The following is a 20,114-nucleotide window of genomic DNA, read 5'->3' on the forward strand; positions in this document are numbered from 1 at the left end:
GTGAGAGGAGTGTCCCAAATGGCCAGAAAAACGCGCCGCTGTTTCTCTCTCGTCCGCCCCGCACCGAGTGTGTCTACAATACTCTGACGGCTTCCCCTTCTTTCTCCTCTAGGTGCATACTGGGGGAAGAAGAGGGACGTGTCATAGCGGAGGTACAAAATTATGGTTCCCTAGGGATTGTAGAAGCTCTGGGCACTGTGGAGGAACCCAAAAGGGTGGGTCCCCTTTGTCCGCTGAGTGGTGGTCAAAGACTCTCAAGACACAATTTCTCTCATTTTAGAAAAAGGTTTATTACAAGCAGCCTGCAGTGCTGCAAGGTGGCAACCCCGAGAGGATCTGAAGGACTGCCCACTAATTTCAGGAAAGGCGATCATGTTTATAGGGTCAGTTCCCCTTAGAAACAACGGCAGAACCTTCCCATCAATCATAATACAGTTTTGCAATACAGTAACCAATAATAGACAAGGCATTTATGCATGTGCAGAGTGCAAATAATTCTAAGACTAGAAAAACAATACGTAGATGAGTATTGCAATCATTTAAGCAACCATCCATCTATCTGTTTCCTTTTTGCGGTTTAGCTTGCTTTGAAAATACCTCGCTCCAACCTCTAACTGTTTCTGTTGAGACACAGTCCTGTGAGAAGCAAAAAACCTAGCCCGACCCCTTGAGGTTACAACAATGAACTAGGGAAAAGGGGTGGAAAAACTGCTAGTTGTTCCACTATCAGTAGTCGTGTAAATGTAAGTGGAATACTTAAGCTGTCTTTAATATACTATGTAACAAAAGTGTTCAATATAGTTCAAATAAATCTGAACTATATGGTATTACATAAAACCATCAAAAAACATAATACTAGCCATAAGCAATAAAACCACAATAGACAATAAAACCAAACGCGTTTCGACCCTATATGGTCTTCTTCAGTGGTATACTAAAATTTACATACGCATAAAGTACAAAAAATTGTTTTTGAATTGTCTTAGCTTAGCACTCTGTTTCTGCTAGCAGCTTGAATAACAACATACTGAACTATTACAAGTACCAATTGATCTGTTGCATAAAATAACTCCTAGTCATTCCAAAACCACTTTACCAGGTGGGATAGGAGGACATATATAAAAGCTACTAACTTGGCAAACAACTTGAGTTCAGTAGGCTTTTTACAGCCTTTTAAAAAGCTACAGAACAGTGGCTAAGACGATTCAAAAACATTTTTTTGTACTTTATAGAATCATAGAATCATAGAATAGCAGAGTTGGAAGGGGCCATCGAGGCCATGGAGTCCAACCCCCTGCTCAATGCAGGAATCCACCCTAAAGCATCCCCGACAGATGCTTGTCCAGCTTCCTCTTGAATGCCTCTAGTGTGGGAGAGCCCACAACCTCCCTAGGTAACTGGTTCCATTGTCGTACTGCTCTAACAGTCAGGAAGTTTTTCCTGATGTCCAGCCGGAATCTGGCTTCCTTTAACTTGAGCCCGTTATTCCGTGTCCTGCACTCTGGGAGGATCGAGAAAATTTACATGTGTATGTAAATTTTAGTATACCACTGAAGAAGGCCATATAGGGTCGAAACGCGTTTGGTTTCGGTTTTATTGTCTATTGTGGTTTTATTGCTTATGGCTTGTATCATGTTTTTTGATGGTTTTATGTAATACCATATAGTTCAGGTTTATTTGAAACATATTGAACACTTTTGTTACATAGTATATTAAAGACCGCTTAAGTATTCCACTTACATTTACATGACTACTGATAGTGGAATGAGACACAGTCCTGTGACATGTATTTCAACACAGACCGTCAGTTGTGAAAGTGATTGCAGTTTTAATATATGTCAGTTATGCTGAAAGCATGAATCTTATGATTTATAATGAAAAGGCCAAAGCAGTTTATTTTCTTATACCTGTGGGCATAGTTAACAAGACCACCCATCTTGATTTCCTCGACAGCACCATCCTCAAAATGTTGGCGCTTGCCTTTAGCATCCTTGGTTCCAGGATACCTAAAAGGGCCCCTGCCACGACACAGGCTCTGAACACCAGACCCGGCCGCGGCTACTCCCTGCTCAAGCCAAGCACCACCGCTTGATACGCCTGAGGCGAGGGATAAAAACCTACCTTCCTCCAAACTATGTGGAGAAAGGGGTTTAAATGGAGAAGGATTTCAAGATATAAAATAAAACACTGTGCGTTATATGTGCTGAGGTGAATTATTGTCAGAGTGGGAGCTAAATGTGTAAACTTCAGATGATAAATGCCAAACAGACACGTGGTTTTTTTTGTGGTGGTTAAAAACAAAATAATTAAAATTTATTTTTAAAAGTTCACAAGCTTTGTTTCAAATAAAACATTTAAAAACTTTTTTTGAAACTTTTCATCCAATCCTTTCACTCATTCACATACACGCTTTCCTTTCCCTCACACAATCACACTTGAGCTTTCTTTATTATCTGTATTGATTAATATACATCAACTATGTGCACACCACACTCCAAAGACACCACTCTCTACCCTGAACCTCAAATTTCCTAGAACTTAAGTACTCTAAACACAGAGAGCACTAAAGACTCTAAGAGTACCTAAAAAGTCTCTCCCAATCCCCTCAGTCCTTCCCTTATATATCACTCCTCCCACTCCCAAGACATTCTAATTCCACCCACTCAGGCCAATATTCTAAACTCACCACATACTTACAAACTGCAGACATACATTTGGGAACTGACTTGTGGGGTGTCACGCCACAGCCACCTCTAGCCGTACCACCCTGCTGCCTAAGATCTGCCTAAGAGCTAGCGTACGAGCCCTTCTCTGTGCTTTGCCTGAGGCAGGAGGACAGCTGATGGAGTCTAGAAAGCGCCCTGTCCCTTGGGCAGCCTCTTAGCTGCAGAACACCTTGCTCTGTGAAGCTCAGACGGTTCCCCCTCTTGCTGTTTCCCACTGGTCAGAGTTAGGGCCTTTTTATCCCCACACGCTTCTGCTCTGCCCCATTTAGATAAGGTCTGAGCTGAAGATTGCTCTGTCTGTTTTATTCTATTTTATGGACGTTACGTTTTATTGAGGACCGGCATTTCGACTGCTGTAATGTGCCTTGAGCGACAGGCGAGCTTGAGAAAGGCAAGGCAGAAACCCTCTGACGCGCGAACAAACCCACCCCAAACCAAACAGGCTTGAGGAGAGAAGAGGAGGAGGAACAGCAGTGATAGAAGCAGCAGCGTAGATTGTTGGAAGGAGGAGGAGGAGGAGGAACTGCTCATATGGAGGGGTGGGTGGGAAGCATGGCAGCATCGCGTCTTAGTGGCATCAGAGGTGGCAATGCTGTAGCTCTCGTGTTGGATGCTGTAGGGAAAAGGTTACTCCACATGGCGCTAGAAGCCCTTCCACTCTGGGCCTCATCTCCCTGGAACAAGTTTAAAGACCAGGCATCTGGATGCAGAAGGAGTCTCCATATTAAAACCACCCAAACTCCTGCGAACCATCCCATACAGAGAGAAGAATGGAATCACTGCCGTCATCCCTTTTAGCTTCCTAAAATAAAATACCTCGGACCGACAGATTTCTTCCTGCGAAGCAAGCGGTGCTTGGTTTAGCTTTGAAAAGAGGGAGAGGATTGGGTCCCTGTGGTATCCTCTGTGGGGTCTCCGCAACACCTGTCCTTCACTGGGAGGATCATAATCCTAAAAGATGCAGAAGAGAAAGAATTAGTTTGCTGGTTGGTTTTAAAGCTATTCATGCCACAGTTAGTCACTTTTCTGAAGCTTCGGGACTCTCAACTTGAGTCAGCAGCTTGGTAAACAGGAAAATCCACTTTGTGATGGAGGGGTACTGAAGCACTTGCTACCATCGAGAACGGATGCCACATCCTTGCAGAGATGCTGGGCCTCAAGGCAGCTTTACAAAATTAAAACACATACAGGTATAAAAGCTAGAAGTAAAACTATACAAAGGTTAAAAATATAATTAAATAAGTTTCAATATTAAAACATCTCAACATTTAAAATACTTTTTAAATTTTAAAAGTCTAAAATATAGATGGAGGTTCACATTATTCAGCAAAGGCCTGCTAGAATGAAACAGACTCTTGCCAATTTATTTATTTATTACATTTCTATACCGCCCAATAGCCGAAGCTCTCTGGGCGGTTCACAAAAATTAAAACCATCATAAAACAACCAACAGGTCAAAAGCACAAATACAAAATACAGTATAAAAAGCACGAACCAGGATAAAACCACGCAGCAAAATTGATGTAAGATTAAAATACAGAGTTAGAACAGTAAAATTTAAATTTAAGTTAAAATTAAGTGTTGAAATACTGAGAGAATAAAAAGGTCTTCAGCTGGCGACGAAAAGAGTACAGTGTAGGCACCAGACGGACCTCTCTGGGGAGCTCATTCCACAACCGGGATGCCACAGCGGAGAAGGCCCTCCTCCTAGTAGCCACCTGCCTCACTTCCTTTGGCAGGGGCTCACGGAGAAGGGCCCCTGTGGATGATCTTAAGGTCCGGGCAGGCACATATGGGAGGAGGCGTTCCTTCAAATAACCTGGCCCCAAAGTGTTTAGGGCTTTAAATGTTAATACCAGCACTTTGAATCGGGCCTGGACCCGGACTGGCAGCCAATGAAGTTGTAAAAGGACTGGCGTAATGTGCTCTCGCCGGCCAGTCCCTGTTAGTAAACGGGCTGCCCTGTTTTGTACCAGCTGAAGCTTCCGGACCGTTTTCAAAGGCAGCCCCACGTATAACGCATTGCAGTAATCCAAGCGAGAGGTTATCAGAGCCTGGATAACTGTAGCTAGGCTATCTCTGTCCAGATAAGGGCGCAGTTGGTATATCAGCCTAAGCTGATAAAAGGTGCTTTTTGCCACTGATTCAGTTTTGGTAAACTGAATCTTTGGGGTTTCTTGAATAAGGACCTGCTACTCTTTATTCACCATATAAACATTCTAATGCAGTTGTTGGTACATTTTAAATCCGGCTCTCCAGCTAGGCGAGAGCCTTGCTCTGGTTTCACGTGCAGTTAAATTATTTCATTACCATCTCGTGGGCGTCATGAAGAGTGCTGGCCAAACTGTCGCTGAGGTTTGGGAAAGACAGTCCTCCTTCTGCTAACGATAGAATAATGAAGAACACACAATTACGCACAGGTAGATCGATTGGCTACACAATTAGGGCTACACAATTAGTTTTCAGCCACAAATATTTCCAGGGATAGGTGGGTGGGTGGGTGGAGCTCTTCCTAGCTTTTATTTTCCACGCCTGTATTTTTGCAACAGTTTGCAGCCGCTGGTCCGCCCGGATCTGCTGCTGCTTCAACACAATCCGTCCCGTCCCCCCATTTTAACCTGAAATGTCTTTGTTTTTCTTCACATGATCCAAGACTATCAGGGATCACATCACGAATGTGATTATATCATGGCATCACGTCATAGCCAATCTGATCTGGGAGAGGGCCTTTTCAGTGGTGGCCCCTCAATTCTGGAATGATCTCCCTGACGAGGCTCGCCTGGCGCCAACCTTGTTATCTTTCCGGCGCCAGGTCAAGACTTTTCTCTTCTCCCAGGCATTTAACAGCCTATGCTGAGTTTTTTAACTGACCCCAGAATAGTCGTTTTTAAATGGATATTGCCTGTTTTTGTTTGTATTTTATGCTTTTTATAGTTTTAAATTGTGTATATTTCTTTTTAACGTTCACTGTTTTTAACTTTTGCAAACCGCCCAGAGAGCTTCAGCTATGGGGTGGTATATAAATGTAATAAATAATAATAATAATAATAATAATAATAATAATAATAAATTACATTGATGAAGAGAAAGTATTGCCAGTGCAGAGGATAATGCTTCATTTTACCAAACTGCAGCAGTTTGCCATTTTTAAAAATTCAACATGGGGTTGCATTAAGATATATCTCCCCTTGCCGTCTGAAGCGATACAACCCAGACTTCTACCACCCCAGCACAATGTGGTCTCCGGAACAAACAGCTGCTGACCAATGTTTTACACATCTCACAAAACCATCCCTGGAGCTCTTGTGTCAGAGGGATGCGCTGAGTCTTCTTGCTCTTGACCTGTTAGCAGAGTTTAAAAATTAAAGCTAAAAGAACGGCGGATTGCCGGAAATAGTTTCACCTTGCGCAGCAAGCAATTGTCCATAACTGTACAGAACTTCTCCTTCTGAGATCGCCCTGTCGGCCGTCTCGGTTTCCGTCACAGTGAGACTGCTCTCCTCTGTTGAGGGGCCAGAACTCGGCGCGTGCACAGAGGGAGACGGAGCCCTGGGCTCCTGAGGCAGCGGTTCACGGGGCTCCGTTGGCACAGGAGAAGCCGGCAAAACCAAAATGTCCGGTTCTTCGTGTTTAGCCACAGACATTATACTAAAACACAACAACAACGAAACATAGACCTTTAATAACAGGTGGCTCTTATAGCTAACTTTTTTTCCTTTTCTTTTCTTTTTACTACTACTTTTATTAATGATCACTCAAAGATGTCGCCAACTATGGCCTCTCCTGGACAGGGATGGCTTGGCCACAATGGTAAAGTGTTAGCAACCTCAAGATTACTGCAATGAGCTCTATGTGGGGCTGCCCTGGAAGCAGGAGCTAGTGCAGAAGGCAGCAGCTCGGCTGTTCACAGAATCATAGAATAGCAGAGTTGGAAGGGGCCTACAAGGCCATCGAGTCCAACCCCCTGCTCAATGCAGGAATCCACCCTAAAGCATCCCTGACAGATGGCTGTCCAGCTGCCTCTTGAAGGCCTCTAGTGTGGGAGAGCCCACAACCTCCCTAGGTAACTGATTCCATTGTCGTACTGTTCTCAGGAGCTGCCCCTTTTCAGCAAGTACCTCCTTTGCTGAGGGAACGGCACTGGATGCCTATTGGCTACTGGGCGAGGCTCAAGGTTTTGGTACTAGTATACAAAGCTCTAAATAACTTGGGACCAGGGAATTTGAGAGAGCACCTTCTCCCTTATCAACCTGCATGGTCACTGAGGTTGTCAGAGGGCATGCTGCTGGTGGTTCCACATGGACCTGTAGCCCGGTTGGAATCCACCAGGAGAAGAGCCTTTAGTGTGGTGGCCCCTTCTCTGTGGAACTCCCTGCTCCTGGAGGTCAGGCGGGGCCAACAATGGCCTAGTTCAGACGACACACTAAACCACAAAATGGTTAATTGCTATGCAATAAGGTCAATGCATTCCGTTAACCATTTTGTGGTTAAGCTGCATGGTTTAACGTGTTGTCTGAACCAGGCCACTGTGTTGCTTCTGGCATCTCCTGAAAACGGCCCTTTTCCAGGAAGCCTTCCTCGACTGATCAGCCACCATTTTTATTGGTATTCTGCTTTAAATCGAACAATTTTAATATGCTCTTTTTATCTTTATAGTATGTTTTTAGGAAGTTTTTAACAATCTATACTGTGTTTTGATTAATATTCTATGTATTTTATACTTGCTGTTTTCCCCTGCCTCGATCAGAATGGAGAGGCAGGTTAGAAATAATAATAGTAATAATAATAATAATAATAATAATAATAATAAGAAGAAGAAGAAGAAGAAGAAGAAGAAGAAGAAGAAGAAGAAGAAGTAGTAGTAGTAGTAGTAGTAGTAGTAGTAGTAGTAGTAGTAGTAGTAGTTACCCGCCTCTCCCTCTGGATCGAGGCGGGGTACAACACAAATGCAAACACCATAAAATACATATAACTAATTAAAACATTTAAAACTAATACATTATTAAAATCAGCACATTATTAAAAAGGCATCTTCAAATTCAACTGGGTAGGGCTGCCGGAAGATTAAACATTTTTACAGTTTAATTCCTATGTTCACCATTCCAGAATCTATTTTAGATATGGAGTGGTATATAATTATTGTAAATAAATGAATACGCAAGCATCTGCTTGGGCTGACACTGCTGTAAAAGCAACAGAGATGAACACAGCTTAACTTAAGCGCACTAGAGTAGAAGTTGGACACTTCTGTGGTTTCTCATAGAAGAATGCACATCCCACAGAGAACCTGGCTGGATCAGGGCCATTTAGCTCAGCTCAGCCTCCTCCTCCTCCTCCTCGTTCTATGTTCCTCCATCAACCCTACGTGCCTCCTAGAATCATAGAATCACAGAGTTGGAAGGGGCCTACAAGGCCATGGAGTCCAACCCCCTGCTCAATGCAGGAATCCACCCTAAAGCATCCCTGACAGATGCTTGTCCAGCTGCCTCTTGAAGGCCTCTAGTGTGGGACAGCCCACAACCTCCCTAGGTAACTGATTCCATTGTCGTACTGCTCTAACAGTCAGGAAGTTTTTCCTGATGTCCAGCTGGAATCTGGCTTCCTTTAACTTGAGCCTGTTATTCCGTGTCCTGCACTCTGGGAGGATCGAGAAGAGATCCTGGCCCTCCTCTGTGTAACAACTTTTTAAGTATTTGAAGAGTGCTATCACGTCTCCCCTCCATCTTCCCTTCTCCAGGCTAAACATGCCCAGTTCTTTCAGTCTCTCTTCATAGGGCTTTGTTTCCAGACCCTAGACCCTCTAAGATGCCCCTCCCTATCCCACCTACCCTAGGTAAAGATTCCAAGAAGACAACCTCATCTTGGCAAAATAATAATAATAATAATAATTCAAAATTTATTTCTTACCCATCTCTCCCTCTGGTTTGTGGCGGGATACAACACAAATACAAAACACCATAGAAAGTACACTTCATCATGAATTTCTTTCTTCACCAGTGAAGGGAGATTAGGAAGTGAATTTAAGTCAACTGTTTCAACTCACACAGCTCGTGGGGGATAGCCCCCGTCTTCACTCTGTGGACTGGGTTTTTCCTCCTCCAGAGGAAGCTCTGCATCTCCCCAGGGGTTTGGAGGCATTTGTCCTTCCATCGCTCCTCTGTGCAGGACACGCTCTGATACAGGAGGGCTGGGTGTAGCTACTCTGGGCGGCGTCACCACAGGGGTAGCCACAGGGGTGTAAATCAGGCTAACAGCTGCTGCCTCAGATCCTACATGTATTTACAGTCACACACAAAAAAGAGGAGGGGGGCAAGAGGAGAAAAGGAACGCAAAGTCAAGCTACCGCACTGCATGTAAGACGTATTTTCTTCCTAGAAAGTTTTGCTCACTAAGCTCAGCAGCCAGGATGGGTCAAGATCAAATTGCTTGCTCTGAAGCTGTAAAAAAAAAAACCCAGACCTTCTCTCTTCACGTGCGGAAGTGCGGACCTGCTATCGCATGCCTTTAGCTCAAGAAATCGATCCTAAAAATTAAATGGGCAATGCGGGGCAGTTTTGGTTTCATTTCAGGTGTCAATTCCAGGGATTCCCCACCCCCACCCCAATTATGCATCTCACAGTGAGTTCAATGGTGCTTAGTACCAGATAAATGGGTGCAAAATTGCAGTCTTGGATCCTACGGGAACGTAAGGCAGTTAACAGGAAGGAAGTTTCATGTCCTGCTCTGCCTGGAACAGCACCAGTGCCCCCCCCAATCTGTTCAGCCCGCCACCCACCCACCCCCGGCAACTGTCCAGAGGGCTTTTCTACAATAAATTTGTTTACAGAGTCCTGAGACTTTTCTTTCTGTGATCATCTCGGATGCTCACCTGCAGTGCACCCTCTGGATGTTTTAGCCTACAAGCTGCCCACCTCTGGTGGACGTCAATGAGATCCTTTTCCAGTTTGGAAACATGCTTTGATACCTGCTGCTGTCGTTAGCTGCCGTTCACCAACGTCTCCATCTACTTCAGTAACAGACGGAGAGGACTCTGGGGTTTTTACTGGAAGCGGTTCTTGCAGAGGAAGAGGTGACTGAGGTGGTGTGGCTTCTGGTGTAGCCAGTGGAGTAGATAATATTATTTCCTGAAAAGAAAAAAAAAACCCACAGAGGCAATAAAAAGAAAGCATTAAAGCTGTTTTAAAAGATTCCACCACCACCCCATTTTTTTTAAAATACCTGCTAAACCACCAAATTTCATTGAGAGAAGGATAGAGGGCTGGTGTTAACACTGAAAGCTCTAAACAGCTTGGGACCAGGCTATCTGAAGGAATGCCTCTTCCCATATGTACCTGCCCAGATCATCCTCAGGGGTCCTTCTCCATGAGCCCCTGCCAAAGAAAGTGAGGCAGGTGGCTACCAGGAGGAGGGCCTTCTCTGCTGTGGCACCCCGGCTGTGGAATGAGCTGTCTAGAGAGGTTTGCCTGGCACCTACGTTATACTGTTTTCGATGCTAGGTGAAGACCTTTTTTATTTTCCCAGTATTTTAACAGTTTATCATCTCAGTTTTTTAACTTTGCTGTTTGAAATCTGTATTTTAAAACTGTATTAATCTCTGCATTGCTGCTTGGTTTTAGCCTGACTGTGCTTTTATACTGTACTTTTAAACTGTGTTTTTATACTGTTGTTTCTTTTATACTTTGAAATGTGTTCAGGGTTTTAACTTCTGTGAACCGCCCAGAGAGCTTCAGCTATTGGGCAGTACAGAAATGCAATAAATAAAAAAAATAGAGACCTATCCAAGAAGCAAAATAATTATTTAATAAAACACTGATTTCCTCTTCCAAACAAGTCTTCATGGCTTAGTACTTCTAAAACACTAAAGACAGATCAACTCTCTGAATCCAAGCCAGATATAGACAGGAAGTAAAGGGCCTGTCTCTAATAAGCAGGAGAGTCCTGGTTAATTAGATTTATTATCTTTTAAGTTTTTTCCCCTTGCAAGAGCTACATCCAAAATAAAATTAAAAAATGTCCAAGTTAGCCTCAAGCAACAGCCAAGATTTCCAAGCTCTGCTAATTTGAAGCACACAGTTTTTGGAGGAGAGGGAGCAGTCTTTGGACAAACAAAGCGAGATGTTTTTCTGTGAGTCCAAAAAATGCTCCCTCTCTTGAAAACTTATTATTATTATTATTTATTTATATAGCACCATCGATGTACATGGTGCTGTACAGATTACACAGTAAATAGCAAGACCCTGCCGCATAGGCTTACAATCTAATAAAGTTGTAGTAAACAATAAGGAGGGAAAGTGAATGCAAACAGGCACGGGGAAGTGTAAACAGGCACCGGGTAGGGTGAGGCTAACAGTATAGAGTCAGAACAAACTCAAAGTTTAAAAGCTATAGGGAAAAGAAAAGTTTTTAGCTGAGTTTTAAAAGCTGTGATTGAGTTTGTAGTTCTCAAGTGTTCTGGAAGAGCGTTCCAGGCGTAAGGGGCAGCAGAGGAAAAAGGACGAAGCCGAGTAAGGGAAGTGGAGACCCTTGGGCAGGCGAGAAGCATGGCATCAGAGGAGCGAAGAGCACGAGCGGGGCAATAGTGTGAGATGAGAGAGGAGAGATAGGCAGGAGCTAGACCGGGAAGAGCTTTGAAGGTCAGCAGGAGAAGTTTATATTGGATTCTGGAGTGAATTGGAAGCCAATGAAGAGATTTCAGAAGTGGAGTGACATGGTCAGAGCGGCGGGCCAGGAAGATGATCTTAGCGGCAGAGTGGTGGACAGAGACCAGCGGACTGATCTGAGATGAGGGGAGGCCAGAGAGAAGGAGGTTGCAGTAGTCCAACCGAGAGATAACCAGTGCGTGAACCAGTGGCTTTAACCTTTGTAAACCGCCCAGAGAGCTTCAGCTATGGGGCGGTATATAATTGTAATAAATAATGAAATTAAATTTCTCAAACGCCCAAAGTCAAAGGATGCCCAATATTTAACAATTTAGCATATCAATCAATTATTATTATTATTATTATTATTATTTATTTATTTATTTATTTATTTATATAGCACCATCAATGTACATGGTGCTGTACAGAGTAAAACAATAAATAGCAAGACCCTGCCGCATAGGCTTACATTCTAATAACTATCTAATAATATCTTATAATAATAGATATGAAAACAATTCTGGCTCACAGAGAACGCTTAAATCAGGGCCCAGGGCAGGCAACAATTCCTTCTGGGCAAGTAGATGGTGTTAGACTACCGTCTGACACAAAACTACAGGCAGGAAGATAAAGCATGATCCTGGAAGGAAGAGTAGTAATGAAATGAATGGCTCCGGGAAAGTTGAGCAGGGGGTTGGACTCGATGGCCTTGTAGGCCCCTTCCAACTCTGCTATTCTATGATTCTATGAGTGTAGGGTTTCGCTCTTCCTCACTTAGTTCCCACCTATAAGAGACAAGGATTTACAATGCCCAGGTCAGCACCAAATTTAGACAGCCTACACTGTCTTTGCCCATTTATTTATAGCTGCACAAAAAACCAGGCAGGGCTTCTCTTTCAGACTTTTTTATTGTCTACACATTGCAGGAGACAAACTCCAAGTTTACAGAGAAGCTCTCTCAAGCCTTAATTACTCAAGCCTTGAGTATTGCATCCGGTTCTGTGCTCCACAATTCAAGAAGGATGCAGACAAGGAGGGGATTCAGAGGAGGGCGACAAGGATAATCAGGGGTCTGGAAACAAAGCCCTATGAGAAGAAACTGAAAGAACTGGTCATGTTTAGCCTGGAGAAGAGAAGGCTGAGGGGAGACATGATAGCACTCTTCAAATACTTAAAAGGTTGTCACACAGAGGAGGGCCAGGATCTCTTCTTGATCCTCCCAGAGTGCAGGACACGGAAGAATGGGCTCAAGTTACAGGAAGCCAGATTCCAGCTGGACATCAGGAAAAAACTTCCTGACTGTTAGAGCAGTATGACAATGGAACCAATGACCTAGGGAGGCCATGGGCTCTCCCACATTAGAGGCCTTCAAGAGGCAGCTTGACAGTCATCTTTGTATGCTTTAGGGGGGATTCCTGCATTGAGCAGGGGGCTGGACTCAATGGCTTTATAGGCCCCTTCCAACTCTCCTATTCTATGATTCAATGAACCAGGAATAGAAGGAAAAGCCACCTTTTCTGACAACGGTGTCTTGGTTGAAGGAACGACTGTAGCACAAGCTGCTTTCTGATCTTCTCTGTCACCCAGCATGACAGCAACGGTCTCAGCAAGCGCCACGTTCACAAAACGACGAATCATTTCTGAATCCACTGGGATACCGGCATCGACAAACAACTGCAAACCCTCAGTCCCTGCCGCTTCAACTAAAGATAAATCAGAACACATACAACATTCAGGTTTGTAGATATTAAGGCCTGGATCTTAATCATGGCCCGTCCTGTGCTTGTGTCACAGACCTTGCCCATGCTTTCCCATTTTCTGCAGCCCCCAGTGCCCCGCCCCGCCAGCCACTCTAGAGCACCAGGGGATCCTTGGGAACTGTGTGGGAAATCAGACACCCCAGAACTTGAACCACCACCCTTCTGTTTGAGCTAGATATCTACACCCAAGGGCTTATCTGCAGTGGATGCTGCTATTAGAACAGAACAGAACAGAACAGAACAGAACAGAACAGAACAGAATAAAATATCTCCCTCTGGATCGAGGCAGGGAACAACATTAAATAGAAAATCACAAAAAAATGCTTAAAACTGGTTAAAAACATAAAACTGATACAATATTAAAATAACAGTTGGACATGTTAAAAAACATCTGCGTAGGCCTGCCAGAAGAGATCAGTCTTTATGGCTTTCTTAAACTGTTTACCCTACCCTGTGCCTGTCTGCTTTCTCTTCCCCTCCTTATTGTTTTATTATGGTTTTATTAGAATGTAAGCCTATGCGGCAGGGTCTCGCTATTTTATTGTTTTACTCTGTACAGCACCATGTACATTGATGGTGCTATATAAATAAATAAATAAATAAATAAATAAATAAATAAATAAATAATAATAATAATAATAAAAGCAGTCTCAGGTGTTCGAATTTTTGCATATACAAGAAAGCTACTTACACAAGGGTAAATTATGCATTATATGAAGGAAGAGAGAGAGAGAGAGAGAGAGAGAATGTATTCTTCCTCTCCTTTAATATTAGAACTTTGTGTTACCCAATGAAATTGATTGGCAGTACATGGTGTGTGTGTCTGTTCTGAAAGTAGTTGTTCACATAATGCATAATTCACCTGTGGAGTTCGCTGCCAAAAGATATGATGGCTGCCAGCTTCAGTGAACTTTAAGGGAAGATTAAAGAGATTCATTCATACACTACCAGTGTATTTTAAACATCACAAAGGAATTAGAAATCAGGACTGGGGGGGGGGGGAAGTGTTGTATAAGGAAGGTTCCCCGCTGCTAGTAGATGTCAATCTAACTTTTGAATAACTCAAGATTGAGAGATTCATACATTCTCCAATATATCCTGGTTTGAGACCATTTTTGGCCCTTGGAGGTCAACACCCAATGAAGGGGCATTTTTGGAGGGTGGGACTGCTGCTCAGCAGGGTCTTTTTCACTAACTGCTGCCAATGGGGGCATTTGAAAATTACAGTGTGTGTGTGTGGGGTGCATTTTCTGGAGGGTGTGTTTTGTGAATGGAGTCTGGGCAACCATGTTGGGGGGCATGTGCCAGCATTGTGGGATCCCCATCCACTTTGAATGTGGCCCTGTTTAATAATGCCTATGGCCTTGCCATCTGTTGGCCTGTGGCCGCCGACTTGTTTGCCCAGAGCCCATTTGGCCCTTAGACCAAAAAGGCTTAGGCTGAGCGCAGGCCAAGTCTCCCCTGTCAAATCAATCTATAAGGAGCATTCCCCTTCCTGGATTCAGCCCACTTCCTGTGAAAGCCTTGGCTCTAATTGGCTGGAAAGAACAAGGAGATGAAAAGACAGCAGCTCTTGCTCACCAATATCAGAGGACACGGTTCGGCTGTCCTCACTCTCCGAGGAGCTGATGTTGGCCACTGCCTCTCTCTGGACCGGATACATCCCACTGATGATTCGCGCCATGACCTCTTGCTCCACCCTGATGGAGTAACCGTTTGTATTTTTAATCCATCTGCCTTTATGCTGTTCAGCATCCTTAATATAAAAGAGGGACAGGATCTCTTCTCGATCATCGCAGAGTGCAGGACATGGAATTATGAGCTCAAGTTACAGGAAGCCGGATTCTGGCTGGACATCAGGAAAAACTTCCTGACTGTTAGAGCAGTACGACAATAGAACCAGTTACCTAGAGAAGTGGTGGGCTCTCCCACCCTAGAGGCCTTCAAGAGGCAGCTGGACAAACATCTGTCAGGGATGCTTTAGCGTGGATTCCTGCATTGAACAAGGGGTTGGACTCGATGGCCTTGTAGGCCCCTTCCAACTCTGCTATTCTATGATTCTATGGGGAGAATTAAGAAGCTTTTGTTCATGGGCTTTTCCTATCCTTGCCTTTACCTTTCAAATTCCTTAAAGCTTTGGCCTAACCTACCTTTCTCTCCTTATCCCCCTGCTTGTAACCATAGTAATTGCCCCAAAGTCTCCTTTAAACAACGGTTTGCATTCTCCCGTGATGCCTGGATCACCATCCCAGATTTCCGGCAGGGCGCCACCTTCAAATCCCACAGAACCAATTCCTTTGCAAAGATTTTGGCTTCACAGGAGTGCCTCACTGAAACTAGGAGTAAGTGTTGTCGCTGCATTTGGACATCCCCTGCTTTTGCACATCCCCAGTCCTTCTTCCCTTGCTCTGTTGTATCCACTACAGAGGAAACGTGGGCTGCTGACACCTCAGGGCAAGGTCTGCTTTGCATGTGTATTTCTGTGAAAAGCTATGTAACCTACGAGGGAAGGTTACATTAACTGGGATTGTTTCGCTTGGAGAAAAGGAGGCGAAGGGGAGACATGATAGAGGTGTACAAAATTATGCACGGTGTGGAGAATGCGGACAGGGAGACCTTTTTCTCCCTCTCTCAAAGCACCAGAACCCAATGGGTACATGAAACTGATGGGTGGGAGATCCAGGACAAATAAAGGGAAGGACTTCTTCACACAGTGCATAGTTAAATTATGGAACTCACTACCACAAGATATACTGATGGGCACCAATCTGGATGGCTTTAAAAGGGGGTTGGATAAATTCCTGGAGGCGAAGGCCATCAATGGCTACTAGCCCTGATGGTGGTGTGCTATCTCCAGTATTCGAGGCAGTAAGCCTGGGTGCACCAGTTGCTGGGGAACATGGGTGGGAGGGTGCAGTTGCACCATAACATGTCCTGCTTGTTCATCCCTGGCCAATGGCTGGTTGGCCACTGTGTGAACAGAGTGCTAGACTAGATGGACCCTTGGTCTGATCCAGCATCAGGGCACTTCTGATGTTCTTATGTACATTGATATATTCATAGAAATGGGGAGGGGGAGGAAAAACTGACTGGTGTGACAAAGTGAAGGGGCGGTGAAGTGCAGTTCGTCACTGTTTCACAATCACTGCTCGGAGAACTCACCAACCGACCAGCTTGTTCTCCAGGGTCTCTCGTTTCTCTATAATCTCATCCAGAATGTCTGTTGACAGCCGAGGAGCAGGAGCAGCTGGTGGAAACGGAGGGCCGTTATATTTGGGAGACTCCGCTTCTCCTCGCCTGTTGAACTCTAGGATTGGCTCTGAGAAATCTGGGATTCCATCATCATCATCCTCTCCCTCTCCATCCTAAGGGCAACAAAGACTATTTCATCACAGTTCAGCCAAGCACATTTTCCCGAGATCTCCATGAGCGACAAAGTTCCATCATATTCAGGGTTCAGCGTTTAAAACGCCTGTCACAAAAGAAATCTGAACCTTGCACGTCACAGGACATTGTGCAAACTGAAAGCAAGCATACAAAAGTCCTCCTGCATCACAAGGCACAGCTACATCACTGTAGGCAGCTCTGTGGCCTGGGCCCCCATAAGCAGCTCTGTGGTGTGGGGCCCCCATAACCCGATGATTTCTCTCCCTGCAAAGCCCCTCTAGCTCCACTTCATGACTTAGTCCAGCTTCCTGTTGCCAGCAGCCCTAAGATCTTTGCTAAGCGCTTGAGAACACCGTATCTTGAGAATGCACTCAACAAGAAAGAGGGGCTCTTTTCATTTGCCCACCTGTAAGAGCACTTAGGTGTGTGTCCACACGTGAGAGTGTTAGCATAACCACCTCCATTTTTAACAGGAAACTGTAAAATCTCCATTGCATACCAAGCAAAATGTCATGATGCCCTGTATGAGAATGTCTCCTTGTGTGCATCCTTGTATCCTTCTTAGCTAATATAAACAAGAACCCTGGCTCCTGTTTTACTCCAAGTGCTGCTGTGTCGAAGTTAACTTCTGTTACTTACTGTCAGGCCAAAGGTATTGTTTACAGAACTGTTTAGCATAATTAGCTATGCCCCAGTGTTATGTTCTGATTGGTTAATGCTGCTACTGGGCCCTGCCCCTTGAAAGCTCAAATACTGTACCGTATTCCCTATGTCTTTTGTCTGATTGCTCCCTTTGAAGAGACCAGGCCTTGATTACTAATCAATAAAGCGCTTTTGAACGCTCTGTCGCTGGAATGGTGGAGTCGTGCTTAAGGGCTGTTTGGATTTCGTCCTTGGGTGAAAAGAACATTGATCTAACAAGAGGGCCTCTTCCACAGTGACCCCAAACCTCTGGAACAAACTCCTACTGGAGGTCCATCGTGCACCATCCTTGCAGGCTTTTAAGAAGGCCTTAAAATCTTTTGTTTTACCATGGCCTTCCCATGATGAGGGTTGTTCTTGCTGGTTTTATTGTTGGTTTTACTGTTGTTAATTGCTATTTTATCGTGAACGTGGTTTTATTGCTTTTAATATTTTAACTGTTTTAATGTATTTTATTGTTGTAAGCTGCTTTGTGAGGGCTTCTGCCCTGAGAGGCGGCCAAGAAATGTCTTAAATAAAATAAAAATAAAAAATACACTTGAAACAGCATAAACCTAGGTTTGGAACCAGGGATGATCACAAAAATGTGTGTCGGGGGAGGAGGTGATACACACAGGGCAGCCGCAGCCACCACCACTGCAGGCTCTATTAGTCTCTAAAAGTTTTATTTTATTTATTATTATTGCATTTATATCCTGCCTTTTTTCCTCTAAGGAACCCAAAGAAGCGTACATAATCCTCCTCCTCTCCATTTTATCCTCACAACAACCCTGTGAGGTAGGTTGGGCTGAGAGGCTGCGACTGGCCCAAATTCACCCAGTGGGTTTCCATGGTCATGTGGGGACTAGAACCCGGATCTCCCGACTCCCAGTCCGACACTTTAGCCACTACACCACACTGGCTCTCACACGTTTTCCTAAGTCTTCTTCGCCCAGGCCTAGAGTGCATGTGTTTGACTGTACAGAGACCACGAAGAAGAACATTTCCACGACACACATGCCCTCGCCACAAGCCTCGTGATGGTAGGTTATTACTATTCCCGCTTTATAGATGACAAACCGAGAACAAAATCACATGGGCCACCACAGCCAGTCAAATTAAAGAGCGCCAAGGGCAAGGAAGGGCAAGAGCCAGTGAAATCAAAAGAAGACCAAAAATGGTGCAAAGAAGAATCGCCAGCCAGGCTGATGGGAGGGCGTTAAACAAAACAGAAACTACTTAACAGTGGAGGAAGCGAATAATACTCTTAGCTCACATAGTTTTCCTAACAAAAAGTGAATGTTCTGCCAGACATTTTATAGACATTTCTTTGTAGGACTGTGCTTTCAGCAAAGCTGTTAAGAGGATTTTCTTTTGATGTCTTGACTATTTCTCCATTTTGGAATATTAATATATATTTGCTTTCAGATTAAAGTTGACTCTCGCACATCTTCCAGCTTATCATCTGTGCTAACCCTAGCCAAACATATGTTAGGCTTAGAATTGTTTTTGAAGGCTTTGTGGTTGGACACGTAGCCAAAATTGCCAAGGATGTATGATAAAAGCAATTCCTGAGAAGATGGGGAAAAGGGCGGCCGGGGGGGGACGGGACTTGCTCACATCTTAAAAATGCATGCTCTGTTGTCTTTAATTGCTGCTTCATACGCTTTCTTCACATAAGCTGGAAATAAAAGCCTATGCGGTTTCGTTTTACTTTTTAACAAAAAGGAAACATTCTCTGTAAGGAGGAGAATTCTTGCTTTTGACATGATTACCCACTTTGTAGAAGTGTGGGAAATACTGCAAGCTTTTTTTTCTGAATTGAAAAAAGAAAGAAAAAAGAAACTGAACTGCAAAAAAATCCACACCAAAAGCACTTAACAGCTGCAAAGGGCATTTTTAACCGGCTGCTGCTATAGCTGTTGTCCTTTCAGTAATGAAATGCATTTAGACAGCTTTCCAGCCGAAATTCTGTTTTGAAATACCAGGATTATATAAGCAGTTTCATTAACAGGTGATCCAGAACTAAACTAACCAACACACTCGAAGGAGGATATCTCTGGAAAACGAAATCAAATATGAAAATGCCAGTTTTACAAAGTGCAAGCTACCAAAATTATACTTGTCCATAAAACCATGATGGGTCAAGCTTAAGGACAGTAAAGAGCAGACAACAGGGAAGGAAAAACAGGGGATTGGATGGGGCTCAGCAGGGCTAACCTTCCTCCTCTGGGTACTGGGTCAGCTTAGGGGGCTCTGGGTCATGGTGGCAGAGAGTTCCTTAGAGCCTGGAATATAAGGATTCACTAAAGAAAGTAAGAAACCCCATAAGACGGATTGCCCGGTGAAGGAGCAGTTTCCCCATAGGTGGTGGTAGCACTAGGGGAAAAACCCCTCCCCCATAAGAACCTAAGAAGAGCCCTGATGCTGGATCAGACCAAGGGTCCATCTAGTCCAGCACTCAGTTCACACAGTGGCCAACCAGCCATCGGTCAGGGATGAACAAGCAGGACATGGTGCAACAGCACCCTCCCGCCCACATTCCCCAGCAACTGGTGCACACAGGCTTATAGTCTTGGACACTGGAGGTAACACACAACCATCAGAGCTAGTAGCCATGGATAGCCTTCTCTTCCAGGAATTTATCCACCCCCCTTTTAAAGCCATCCAGATTGGTGGCCATCAGTACATCTTGTGGTAGTGAGTTCCATAACTTAACTATGCACTGTGTGAAGAAGTCCTTCCTTTTATCTGTCCTGGATCTCCCACCAATCAGTTTCATGGGATGACTCCAGATTCTAGTATTTTGTGAGAGGGAGAAAAATGTCTCCCTATCCACATTCTCCATACCATACACAACTTTGTACACCTCTATTATGTCTCCCCTTAGCCTCCTCTTCTCCAAGCTAAACAATCCCAGT

General features: G+C 44.2%; 1 protein-coding gene across 1 annotated transcript in view; it reads right to left on the reverse strand.

Moving 5' to 3' along the window:
- KIAA0586 (KIAA0586 ortholog) overlaps positions 1 to 20,114 on the reverse strand; it is a 110,088-nt gene that overhangs the window by 48,548 nt on the left and 41,426 nt on the right. Inside the window, 8 exon segments of the mRNA XM_063118232.1 lie at positions 3,543 to 3,677; positions 5,037 to 5,113; positions 6,130 to 6,374; positions 8,770 to 8,995; positions 9,691 to 9,850; positions 12,878 to 13,068; positions 14,707 to 14,825; positions 16,288 to 16,481. Coding sequence (XP_062974302.1) covers positions 3,543 to 3,677; positions 5,037 to 5,113; positions 6,130 to 6,374; positions 8,770 to 8,995; positions 9,691 to 9,850; positions 12,878 to 13,068; positions 14,707 to 14,825; positions 16,288 to 16,481 — 1,347 coding nt within the window.

The sequence above is a fragment of the Elgaria multicarinata genome, chromosome 2 (assembly GCF_023053635.1).
Source record: "Elgaria multicarinata webbii isolate HBS135686 ecotype San Diego chromosome 2, rElgMul1.1.pri, whole genome shotgun sequence".
NCBI classification, from domain to species: Eukaryota; Metazoa; Chordata; class Lepidosauria; order Squamata; family Anguidae; genus Elgaria; species Elgaria multicarinata.